The 13,392-nt window shown below is 37.6% G+C and overlaps 1 protein-coding gene across 22 annotated transcripts in view; it reads right to left on the reverse strand.

Moving 5' to 3' along the window:
• SSBP2 (single stranded DNA binding protein 2) overlaps positions 1–13,392 on the reverse strand; it is a 305,690-nt gene that overhangs the window by 21,449 nt on the left and 270,849 nt on the right. For 14 of the 22 annotated variants that reach the window (XM_068980373.1, XM_068980366.1, XM_068980367.1 and 11 more), the window contains 2 exons: positions 4,386–4,421; positions 2,560–2,614 (listed from right to left, as the gene is read on the reverse strand). The exons of 1 other annotated variant lie outside the window; for it this stretch is intronic. In XM_068980373.1, the coding sequence (XP_068836474.1) occupies positions 2,560–2,614; positions 4,386–4,421 (91 nt within the window). The remainder of the gene's footprint in view (positions 1–2,559; positions 2,615–4,385; positions 4,422–13,392) is intronic. 7 more of the 22 variants (XM_068980372.1, XM_068980363.1, XM_068980362.1 and 4 more) reach the window with 3 other exon arrangements.

Below are 13,392 nucleotides of genomic sequence, written 5' to 3' on the forward strand. Positions count from 1 at the left end.
AGTTGTTTTACACTGATTTAAGGCAGAAGATAAAAATCATTTGCTTATGGCAATAATCGTAGAGTGAGAAATGGGCAATTACTTTTCCTCTTATTTTGTCATTATTAAACATTAATTTATTATTTTAGAGTAAGATGCCATTTATCCTTTGTTTATAAACAGTGATCCATAATCCTAAATATTATTTTTTACATCTAGATTAACACATCATATTATTAAGAAAGTTGAAATGCCCACATCTGGCTGACCTCTGTTTATACTAAGTAAGCTCCTAATCTACTTTTGTGGCCTGAAGTATTTTTACACTTTTATGTATACTATACACTTGTCAACTCGGGCTACTTTTTCTTTCCTGCATATGTGCATCCTTTTCCATCACCTTATTTTTGTTCTTTTTCCTCCAGCGTCTTTGCTACCCAATCTCCACTTACTGAGATGACATTCTCACTCTTCAAGGCCTACTGCCGATGATACCTCTTCCAAGAAGTTTTACTTCCCCTGATACTTAAAAGTGTGTGAGTGCTCCTCCACTAGTGAATTGTGCTTTGCATTATAGTTAATATTTTGTCTTATTCTTCCCTCTGGCTTCAGACTAGGTTATAAGTTCTCTGAGAGGAGGAAAGGGGCCATGTCTTACTCATATTGTATACTATAGACAATGAATACCTGCTAACTTAGATTCAACTCATGGCATAAACGCTATCCCATAAAAACTTATCTTTTAGAAAAGCTGGGTTTGTTTCTTAAACATAGGAAAACTTAATGGCTTTTCACCTTTATTAGTCTTACTAATTTTAGTAATTAATTTGAAAGGAAAATGGGCTGTATATTTTAAAATATGCAGAAAGAAAATTCATTGCTTTTAAGACTAATCAAAAGAATTTCATCTGAAAATGAAAAAACATTAAGGGAATAAGTTTGGTATTTTTTAGAAAATGATTTATAGACAAAAAAATATACAATAGATATTCTGGCACCTATTTTTTGGAGGCTGGGGCATACTGGCTTCATATTAGAGGACTGACTGATAAAGAATGAGTACATAAAAGAGCATGCAGAAAAGCCAGCAATACCGGTGGCAATTTTTGGCTTGAAAGGAAGAATTGATCAGATTACTTATCGCCTGCAAAGTTTAGTGTCACTCCAAAAATTTTCTTTGAGTACTGCAAGTGAAATATTTGTTAATCATATGCTACCTTCATAAATAAAACCCTGACTTCACCAAAAGGAATGCAAACGTGGGCAAGATGTTCAATTCATATAATTCTATCTTCAATGAATTCTGTTTCACTTCACTGAAGATGTTCTGAGGACAGAGATCTATGAAATATTTATGATTCATTCCAAAGAGTTAGTGAAGCAAAGTAAAATTCTGAACCAATCAAATTTCTGCTTTTTCTAAATTAAAGTTTCAAAACTTAAAAATACTTATTGGTATGATTAATGATACTCAGTTTCAAACTTCTATATATCTTAGATTTCAACAAATTCATAAGATATGAATTTGAGGGCAACATAATAAAAATTATTTTCTTATTATAAAAATTTCCCACATATTACCCAGAAGGTAAAACTGATAGTCTATTTCTTATCTACTTTTTAGATTTCAGTGTAATATATTTAAAAATAATATTGTGATCACATTGTATTAAATCATGAACATTTATTTCTCTGTGTCATTAAAAGTTCTTTGACAGTAATCTTAATGGCTAAAGTTTTAGTCCATAAAACATAAAAATTTAAAAATATCACTAAAATTGGATTAGGCATGAAAGTTGTCTCTCGTCCTCTGCTGGCTATATCAGATGAGCATCACTGTACATGATTCTTGGGCTATACCTCAAATCGTTTCTAGTTGTAGGATTATGGAGTCAATGGTGTGAACTTGTTCATGGCTCTGCTACATGCTGCCGGGCACTAAGAGGGCTGTACTATTAACATCACTAGAGGCCTCAAGACACAATACATCCACTAGTTTGTATTTAAGTCTCAAAGGAGAGAGGCACTGAAAATAATCATATGACATGATTCCAGGAATACTGAAGTATTTTAGTTTAAAAGATGAAAAAACTGCCCCCATTACATAGTGGATTAGCTAACCAATAAATACCTATAGACGTGTAGGATAAATGATACTGATAGCACATCCACATCTGTTTTAGGTGCTAGATACAGTGAGTCTGATTTGCTGTATTAAACCTAATGGGTCCATGTATTTCGTATGTTACTTGTGCAGAAATTTTCTCAAGCTGTGGGATTTGGATCTTTTCCACAGTTTCAAGCAAATATCTAGTCAGATAAAATTATTGGGCAATTCATACAGATCAACACAGTTTTCATTCTGTAAATCTGTTACCTACACAACAGAAGTGTTCTAAATGCTTAAAGTAATTGGAAAATAGTTACTGAAGAGCACTATTTCCTCCTACTTGCTACCTCTACTCAACTTATGAAACCACCAGTGAGATAAAGGATACTACTGACTTTCCCTCATAACAGTTTCTGTACTCTATTATTTTACTCTGAGAAATACCCATGTGGCTCATTCATTTACAGTACCTGCTGGACTAGGCATGATGGGTGTTCCTGGTGGCCCTCCACCTCCAGGAGGACCCTAAATAAGTACACAAAATGTCAGTGAAAATAAGGCATTGCATTTAACAGTATAAGGAAAAACAGAAGTTAGACTTTATAACAATCCAATTTGAAAACAGCAGAGGCAATATATTTTCTCCATAATTTACTTTCTTTGAATGCACAATCATTTCACTGTTATACAAAATAAGATTTAGCTTAAATATACTGAGGTTGTTTGACAAGTTTCTTAAAACAGTGAGCCTATAACACTGATTTATAATTCATGACTTAATCACATCAGGTATAATGAGGTTAAGGAGAAACGATTTAAGAGGGCCTTTACAAGTCCATAAAATAGAAATAATTCATGTGTATTTGTATTTATGATTTAGTTTACTGTAATTTTCTTGTATTTTGTATCATTGGTTTTTATAGGCAATTGAAAACCAAAAGATATTCATATGCTTTAAAAATATATTGATGCTATTTCTTCTGTCAGTCTCAACTACAACATCTCTGATGCACTGTACCTTCAGCCATCACATCAATTAGAGGCAATGCTGACTAATGTGAGGGCTCCTAAGGCTGTAGGTACAGTCAATTTGAAAGAGATGTTAGGTGACTCTAAAGTTAATTCAGTTATTTCACACAACCAAAATGGATAATTCAGGCAATGAGTTTTAGAATTTTCAGAGGGACATGGTCAAATTAACTTTTAAACAGCTAGATTTTTGTTTCATTCTGAGTACACAGACACAGTCCACTAATTATTCCAAATAATACATGTATTGCTATTTACTAAACAGCTTAAATTTACTTTTAAATATGTCAAATTTATAATTTCATAAAGCTATATATGAAGTATATTTTTAATTGACTTTAAGAAAAAATAGGTTGTACCCAAACTGTTAAACTTTCATTTTGGCTTCATGGGGAACACGAAAAAAGTTACTTTCTTAGTTTGTACAGCTTAAGGGAATTCTGAGCACTAAGTTCCCAGGCCCAAAACCGTGTGTATTTTCCACTGTGCTCATAGAACACTGCCTCCATGGAAAGTAAAACTGATCAATTGATATTGATCTTCCAAAGTACTCTTTTTTCCTACTCTGGTTAACCACCGCCTATGAATATTTCCTTGGGAAAGATTTTCTGTTCTACCATTTATTCCTGCTTCTCTGCTAAACAGTATAACAAACTATCTTCTGTGATGGCCTTTAGACGCAGCATGGTTAAATGTGATGATGGTTAAAAGGTCATTTGTAAGTTCAAGACATCATGTAAACCCCACTGATTTGACAAATATAAATCACTGGAAATTTTTAACATGTACAAAACGATAAGTGCTCTTGATTTCTAACAGTGAAAACACCTCTCTCCCAAATTATTAGTCATTATTCTGCTATCGGATTCTCTTTGTGATTGGGAGAAAGTTTAATGTCTTCTTAGACTCTGTGTATGGCAATAGGGTGCTGTGGGGGTGTAGATTATGAAGAACTGCAAATTCAAGCACACCACTGTGGAACTGGGGGTGCTTCTTCATGATTGGACAGGGTATTGTACAGGCTTACAGAAACACATGCTGAAGTAAAACACAGTACTCAGGGCAATTTTGGCCAGATTGATAACTGTTTCACTAATGAACATCAACATATGTACTGAGGTTGGCAGATGAAACAACTCAATACAAATCAGATGTTCACTTCTTGGCCAATACACAGGGGCTCTTCTTAACATCTGGACAACTATTTCATTGTCCAAATAAAACATAACATCAATTCTTATGAGCAAACAAACCCAAATGTACTTACTACATAATTCCCAGGAGATGCTGAGGAGTATGGTATCTGGAACATGAACAGGACAAAAAATAGACATATTCTGATTTATGTGGCAGTAAGGAGACCTAAAATGAATCTATTTTCTAACTTTTATCAAATTTTAAAATTTATCACAAAGGATAATAAAGGATAAAGGCATTTATATATGAGTGCTAGAAAACTGAATAAAATGCAGAACTATCTTGAATTTATTAAAGGGAAAGGATATTAGTCAAGAAGAATTTAGACAGAATTACAGTTTCAAGTTATATTGCTTTCAGGGAAGTTATACTCACTGCTTGATACTAGTGACACTTATTCTATTGTTAGAAAGATATATATTTGTGCAGCTAAAAACCAGAAATCAGAATTTTTCAAATTAGCAGACTTTACAGATGAAATTTCTAATTTATGTGCACCTGGGATAGATTACTTTTTGAGAGACAGTTTTCAGGCTACTATGTTCATGCAGTATGGGTCAATACTTGATATATAAACCTCACTGTTTCCCCTTTTCCTTTCTAACTACCTTCTAGAAAACAATATAATGAATGCAAAATATGTTGTTAATTTAAGTCTTCGAGGACTACTAATCTGTGGGGATCAAATATGGGGAACATATTCCCTCTTAACCAAGCTCTTTTCTAGAGATCAGAAGGTATTAATTTGACATTGCTATGAAAATTTAAGAAATGAAAACTGGGAAACATATATTTAAAAATAACTCCTTAAGTGTGGATATTAATAGAGAAGTTGATCCAAATATTCTTTTTTTCACACAAGCTCACTAGCTTACATCTTTTATCGTCTGCACATCCAGAAGAGATATTTTTGCCTTATTCTGAAAAAAGCCAGTAAATTACTATCTTCTTGGAGTAAGACAGCCAGGGCTAAAATAGGACCTTAAGAATGGTGAAAAGATTATAGTGCCTGTACCTAAATGCTCCCTCTACATCAATACCTTCCTTCTAATTAAACACAAAAATAATACGAAATCATAAAGCAGAAAGACAACAGAGCTATACTTCTTCTAATGATTTTAATATTCAGTTATTTGAAAACTCCTCATTGTTTGGCATCCTTGCTTGGCTTGAAGCCCAGACCACAGGCGTCTGAGCCTCTGCTTGGGCCCCTTAATGTGTAACTCAGCACTGCACACGGCCGTTACTGGAGTGCCCAGTATCGTTAGTGGTGATGATTATGTCTGTGAGTATCAGGATCGCTATGGCACTGTACATTTACTCGACTGGGTGAATGAATACAGCTTTGCTCTCTTGGTCTTTTGCAGTTCATGATCAATCATCCATCCTCTGCTAATTATTTTAAATACGTGTACCTGCTGTCTCCAAATCACCAACTTATCTGCAGGCTCCAGTTTTCATCTCCTTATAACTTAAACACCAGGCTCATGTTCTTTCTGTCTCTATTGCCTACTGTCATCCTTAAGCAACTTCAAGATATGATCTAACAACTCCAATACTCTTGCCTTGAGAATTCCACGTGTCCATGGGAGACTGGCGGGCTACAGTCCATGGAGTCACGAAAGAGTCAGACATGACTTAGCGACCAAAACCCCACTCTTTAGATGTTAGGAACACACTCACTGCCTTTACTTTACAGAAATACCCTCCCCGTGCCCCTCCACCAAGCCCAGTTTTTCCATATATGAGCATGACTACATCCTAAAAGTTTTTGCACAGGGATCTAAGATCTAAACAACTTTCCTGATTGACATCTTTCTTGTTCTTCATGATACTCACAAACAACATTCTATATTCCAACCAGAGTCTTATCCCATCACAATTCCAGCATTTTCTTTCTCTAATATCTTAAATTCATTATCCTGAAGTCTACTTTGTTAATTCCCAACCCTTTGATCATCCTCTAGCCAACTTTTCTGTTTTATAGTAGACAGTGCCTGGCAAGGAACACAAAACAGGGTTGACGAGGTCCAATGCATGATCATGTTCTCCAGCTTCAACCTAGGTTTCACTAACATCTGGAAGCATTTTGGCTCAGCTGTTATGGAAGCCCCAAAGTATTCTAGAGGTGTGCCAGTAAACTTGAGGGAAAAACTCCCAATCTGTAGTATATGCCAATTTATGCTGTGTAAATATTCCTATAAGGCAGATTTCAAGCTACCAATGATTTTAACAATTGGCTGACAAAGTTCCTGAATTTTTAACAACTGACTTTTGTGAACTGGCTCTTATCAGTGGTTCGACTATCCTGAGTTAGTACTTTGTCCTTTGGTCATACATTAAAGCCATCAAATTCTTGCTATGCCTTCATCTTCAACTAAACACTTCATTGTTTATAGATTTAAATTTTCATCCATTCATCTCAGGTAGGGGGAAAAGAAATCTTTATTTCCAAAGTTAGCTCCTCTTGAACATCCCATTCTCCTAAGTACAACTTCTCCCTCTTCATGGTTTCTTCAAACACCATTAAATATAATAAACATTTAAAAATACTTTAAAAAGTTTGTTACCCCCTCCAGTTCAATTCCTTTCCATTTTTGCCCTCTCAAACTCTTGTACTCACTGTTTTCTATCTCAAAGTCCTTGTCCTCATTCAGAGAAAAGGAGCATTTGGGCTCTTATCCCTAGTACCCTATGGAATCTGAACTCTTACAAATAAAGCAGTGTCTGTCAGCCTAGTCTGAGAACCAAATATGACAGAAGCGGTACTATGTGGGTACAGAAGATCAGAAGATGTATTTGAGCTGGGAAACTGGGAATAAGAGAGAGACTGGGGGTCCATTACAAGGACAAAGAGAAAGGTCAGCATTTAATAAACAAATGTGAAAGTACTACACAGTTTATTAGGGAAATGGTATGTAATTTTACAGTTGTTGCAGTGTGGGACTTATAGACGATTGTGATAAATGATGAGGCTACATGGTCAGACTAAATTTATGCTGTTGGAAACAGCAGGTTTTGAGAGACATGTTCAAATTTACCTTTTTTAGTAAGATAACTCTACAGGCATCATGGAGCATGAATACAAGTTAGGAGAAACTGCAAAAAGTCTAGGCAAGAGATGATAAAAAGTGTTCTAGGCAATGCTGATTAAGATAAGTAGGGATAAGGGAATTTGACAGACTTTTCGCAAATGTACTCTGCAGGGCTTGGGGACAAACTGGGTGAGAAGTTAAGGAAATTCCAAGGTTTCCAACATGCTGACTGGGTGGATGATGGTACTACTAATTCATATATAGGGAGGTAGGAAGCAAGGGACAGGTTTGGGGAATGCCTGATGTTGTACTTGAAAGCTCTATTGTAGACACTGAGTTAGAACAGATCAACAGATATTTAGAAATAGTGGTTAAGAACTCATTGGAGTTCAAGACTAGAGATAAAGTTTCAATTAAATAAATCCCCATTGTGTGCCATGCACAATACTTAATACAGGATTTGATTACGTTTCGTGTTAGTTGAAAATGTTAAACTGAAAAAAAGCCCAAAATTGGAATTAAAGAACATTACCAATTAAAAAAGGGTAGATAATGGTATACTAACGCATATACATGGAATCTAGACAGATGGTACCAAAGAATTTATTTGCAGGGCAGAAATGGAGAAAGAGACATAGAGAACAGACTTACGGACATAGGGAGAGGGGAGGAGAGGGTGAGATGTATGGAGAGAGTAACTTACATTACCATATGTAAAATAGATAGCCAATGGGAATTTGCTGTATGGCTCAGGAAACCCAAACAGGGGCTCTGTGTCAACCTAGATGGGAGGGAGACGGGAGGGATGTTCAAAAGGGAGGGGATATATGTATGTATACCCATGGCTGATTCATGTTGAGGTTTGACAAAATCAAAATTCTGTAAAGTATCCTTCAATTAAAAAATTAATTAACTTTAAAAAAAAGGCTAGATAATGTGACTGGAGGAAAATCTGGAGAAAACAGTCTATAAAATGTCAAGGTAGACTTTTAAGAAGCAAGAAGTGGGAGCAGGCTGGCTAGGAAATGCCTAAACTGGGCTTACTTTGAGCCTTACGGGGCTTGTCTTTCAGCTTCTCTGTGACACGCCCAAGAATAAATAATATAAAGGAATATGCTAGTACAAATATGGAAGAAAATATTACTTAAAAGAAGAAAAGAAATTAACAGACATTTAAAACAAAACCAAGGTGTTGAATATTTCAAAGTTCAGGTATGATGACAGAAAATAAGTCCTTAGTTTTGCTCAGTGGAATATCACTAGTAACCTTCACGTACTTTCCACAGGAACTGGAACGGTTGACAAGTTTAATCAATCTTTGCCCATCACCTGCTATATTCCTGGCATCGCACTGCTGCCCAGGAACGAAAAGGAAGAGTATCAAGGAATTCACTGCCCAGCAGAATGGTGGTGGTAGAGTCAGTGTGGGAGACACAGGACTGTGGTTTGACACCGAGGAAGGGTTGAGAGAAGTCGTCTCTCAGATATCCCTTCCAACTCTAGAAGAGAGAAAGACTGGGGGTTCTAAGGTTGTCCCGGGATTTGTTAATTGGCACTCTGTTAGGGAGAGTTCCAGCCAATGGAGAGGGATAGATGAAGACTCCTTTAAAAAATGAAAGAGCAAGATATGTAGAAACATTAAGAGGTGGGATAAAGAGACCAGACCAAATGGCTAGCATTGAGAAGAACATTACTAAGAGGAAAGATCCATACCATTGGACCTAACAGAAGCAGAAGATATTAAGAAGAGGTGGCAAGAACACACGGAAGAACTGTACAAAAAAGATCTTCATGACCCAGATAATCATGATGATGTGATCACTAATCTAGAGCCAGACATCTTGGAATGTGAAGTCAAGTGGGCCTTAGAAAGCATCACTACGAACAAAGCTAGTGGAGGTAATGGAATTCCAGTTGAGCTGTTTCAAATCCTGAAAGATGATGCTATGAAAGTGCTGCACTCAATATGCTAGCAAGTTTGGAAAACTCAGCAGTGGCCACAGGACTGGAAAAGGTCAGTTTTCATTCCAATTCCAAAGAAAGGCAATGCCAAAGAATGCTCAAACTACGGCACAATTGCACTCATCTCACATGCTAGTACAGTAATGCTCAAAATTCTCCAAGCCAGGCTTCAGCAATACGTGAACTGTGAACTTCCTGATGTTCAAGCTGGTTTTAGAAAAGGCAGAGGAACCAGAGATCAAATTGCCAACATCCGCTGGATCATGGAAAAAGCAAGAGAGTTCCAGAAAAACATCTATTTCTGCTTTATTGACTATGCCAAAGCCTTTGACTGTGTGGATCACAATCAACTGTGGAAAATTTTTCAAGAGATGGGAATACCAGACCACCTAACCTGCCTCTTGAGAAATCTGTATGCAGGTCAGGAAGCAACAGTTCGAACTGGACATGGAACAACAGACTGGTTCCAAATAGGAAAAGGAGGACGTCAAGGCTGTATATTGTCACCCTGCTTATTTAACTTATATGCAGAGTACATCATGAGAAATGCTGGACTGGAAGAAACACAAGCTGGAATCAAGATTGCCAGGAGAGATATCAATAACCTCAGATATACAGATGACACCACCCTTATGGCAGAAAGTGAAGAGGAGCTAAAAAGCCTCTTGATGAAAGTGAAAGAGGAGAGCGAAAAAGTTGGCTTAAAGCTCAACATTCAGAAAACGAAGATCATGGCATCTGGTCCCATCACTTCATGGGAAATAGATGGAGAAACAGTGGAAACTGTCAGCCTTTATTTTTTTGGGCTCCAAAATCACTGGAGATGGTGACTGCAGCCATGAAATTAAAAGACGCTTACTCCTTGGAAGAAAAGTTATGAGCAACCTAGATAGCATATTCAAAAGCAGAGACATTACTTTGCCAACAAAGGTCCATCTAGTCAAGGCTATGGTTTTTCCTGTGGTCATGTATGGATGTGAGAGTTGGACTGTGAAGAAGGCTGAGCACCGAAGAATTGATGCATTTGAACTGTGGTGTTGGAGAAGAGTCTTGAGTCCCTTGGACTGCAAGGAGATCTAACCAGTCCATTCTGAAGGAGATCAATCCTGGGATTTCTTTGGAAGGAATGATGCTAAAGCTGAAACTCCAGTACTTTGGACACCTCATGAGAAGAGTTGACTCATTGGAAAAGACTCTGATGCTGGGAGGGACTGGGGGCAGGAGGAGAAGGGGATGACCCAGGATGAGATGGCTGGATGGTATCACGGACTCAATGGACGTGAGTCTGAGTGAACTCCAAGAGATGGTGATGGACAGGGAGGCCTGGGGTGCTGCAATTCATGGGGTCGCAAAGAGGTGGACACGACTGAGCGACAGAACTGAACTGAAGAGGAAAGAAATATGATTAAAAGTCTGATAATACTGAAGTGTAGAATTTGAAGAAATGTGAGTCTAATGTGTTTTTTTTTTTTCCCCCGTAAAATAAGAGACAAGTTTAGCTGATAGAAAAGAGGCCAAGGACAAGGAATGTAGGAAGGGCATGTGACTAAGGGAAAATAAAAAACTGCTGGTCACACATCAGTGGGTACTCAGCAGAGGTTGAACTTTATAGATTTACTATAACATAATGTTTTAAGCACAATTATAGAAACACACATTAGGCACTGTAGAAGAATCAAAGGGTGCTTTACAAATTCTTGAAATTTAACATTCCAAAAACAAAGCTCACAGCCTACCCTCTAAGCCTGCATTTCCCCCTAAGTCCTTATTTCACTCTGTGTTACACCCATCCTCCTTGGTGACGTTGTTGGGTTGCTACATCATGGCCAACTCTTTGTGAACCCATGGACTACAGCATGCCAGGTTCCTCTGTCCTCCACTATCTTCCAGAGTCTGCTCAAATTCATGTCTATTGAGTTGGTGATGCTCTCTAACCATCTCATCCTCTGCTACCCCCTTCTCCTTTTGCCTTCAATCTTTCCCAGGACCAGGGCCTTTTCCAGTGAGTCAGCTCTTTGCATCAGTTGACCAGAATACTGGAACTTCAGCTTCAGCATCAGTCCTTCCAATGAATACTCAGGGTTGATTTCCATTAGGATTGACTGGTTTGAACTCCTTGAAGTCCAAAGGACTCTCAAAAGTCTTCTCCAGCACCGCAATTCAAAAGTATTAATTCTTTGGTGCTCAGCCTTTTTTATGGTCCAACTCTCACATCTGTACATGGCTACTGGAAAAACTTTTTATAGCTTTGATTTTATGGGCCTTTGTTGGCCAAGTGATGTCTCTGCTTTTAAACATGCTGTCTAGGTTTGTCATAGCTTTTCTTCCAAGGAGCAAGAGTCTTTTAATTTCATGGCTGCAGTCACTGTCTGCAGTGATTTGGGAGCCCAAGAAAATAAAATCTGTCACTGTTTCTACTTTCCCACCTATTTGCCATGAAATGATGGGACTGAATGCCATGATCTTAGTTTTTTGAAAGTTGAGTTTTAAGCCAGCTTTTTCATTCTCTGCTTTCACCCTCATCAAGAGACTCTTTAGTTCCTCTTTGCTTCCTGCAATTAGTGGTATTATCTGCCTATCTGAGGTTCTTGGTGTTTCTCCTGGCAGTCTTGATTCCAGCTTGTGATTCATTCAGCCTGGCATTTGGCAGGATGTACCTTGCATATAAGTTAAATAAGCAGGGTGACAATATACATCTTGGTTGTACTCTTTTCCCAATTTTATTCAGTCCATAGTTCCATGTACAGTTCTAACTGTTGCTTCTTGATCTGCATACAAGGTTTCTCAGGACACAGGTGTAAGGTGGTCTGGTATTCCCATCTCTGTAAGAATTTTCCACAGTTTGTTGTGATCCACACAATCAAAGACTTCAGAATAGTCAATGAAGCAGAACTAATGTTTTTCTGGAATTCCCTTGCTCTCTCCATGATCCAGTGAATGTTGGCAACTTGATTTCTGGTTCCTCTGCCTTTTCTAATGCCAGCTTGCACATATGGAAGCTCTCGGCTTATGTACTGTTGAAGCCTAGCTTGAGGGATTTTGAGCATAACGTTAATAGCGTGTGAAATGACTGCAATCGTATGGTAGCTTGAATATTCTTTGGCATTGACCTTCTTCGGGATTGGGATGAAAACTGACCTTTTTCAGTGCTGTGGCCACTACTGAGTTTTCTAAATTTGCTGATATACTGAGTGCAGCACTTTAACAGCATCATCTTTTAGGATTTGAAATAGCTCAGCTGAATTCTGTCATCTCCATTAACTTTATTTGTAGTCATGCTTCCTAAGGCTCACTTCACACTTCAGGACATCTGGCTCTAGGTGAGTGACCACACCATCATAATTATCTGGGTCATTAAGACCTTTTTTGTATAGTTTTGTGCATTCTTGCCACCTCTTCTTAATTTTCTTTTGCTTCTGTTAGGTCCCTACTGTTTCTGTCCTTTATCGGGCCCAGCCTTGTTTGAAATGTTCTCTTGACATCTCCAGTTTTTCCCAATCTCTTTCCAAGAGAGCTCTAATCTTTCCCATTCTATTGTTTCCCTCAATTTCTTTGTGCTGTTCATTGAAGAAGGTCTTCTTATCTGTCTTTGCTATTCCTTGGACTCTGCATTCAATTGGGTATATCTTTCCCTGGAAACTAGTCTCAAAGACCTGAAATCACCTTCAACTTCATTTCTTTATCCTCAAATCCAACAATCACCAGTTATTTTTGATTACATGTGACATTTTTATCTCCTCCATCCTTTCTCCACTGCTCTGCCTCAGACTCTGACATTTTGTAAAGCCTGTTACTCTACTCTTTTAATACTGTTTCTCTGCATATCCATTTTATATACTATCACCCTAAAACAAAACTCTGTTCCACGCAGATGATAATTCCAGGTTTTTCAGCATTCAAAGCCCTGAACACATCATGGTCCCTCTTTCTTTTTCTAGCTTTGATGCCTTCTCTGCCTTCCAAAGCTATGTTCCAGCCACTAAGAATCTAATACTTTTTCCTCACACATTTCCTAAAATCCCTCTTCTCTTTACTTTTGTCCAGGCTTTTCTCCACCTCCAGTCACCAGAATCTCCCCAA

This window comes from Capricornis sumatraensis, chromosome 9 (genome assembly GCF_032405125.1).
Source record: "Capricornis sumatraensis isolate serow.1 chromosome 9, serow.2, whole genome shotgun sequence".
Classification (NCBI taxonomy): domain Eukaryota; kingdom Metazoa; phylum Chordata; class Mammalia; order Artiodactyla; family Bovidae; genus Capricornis; species Capricornis sumatraensis.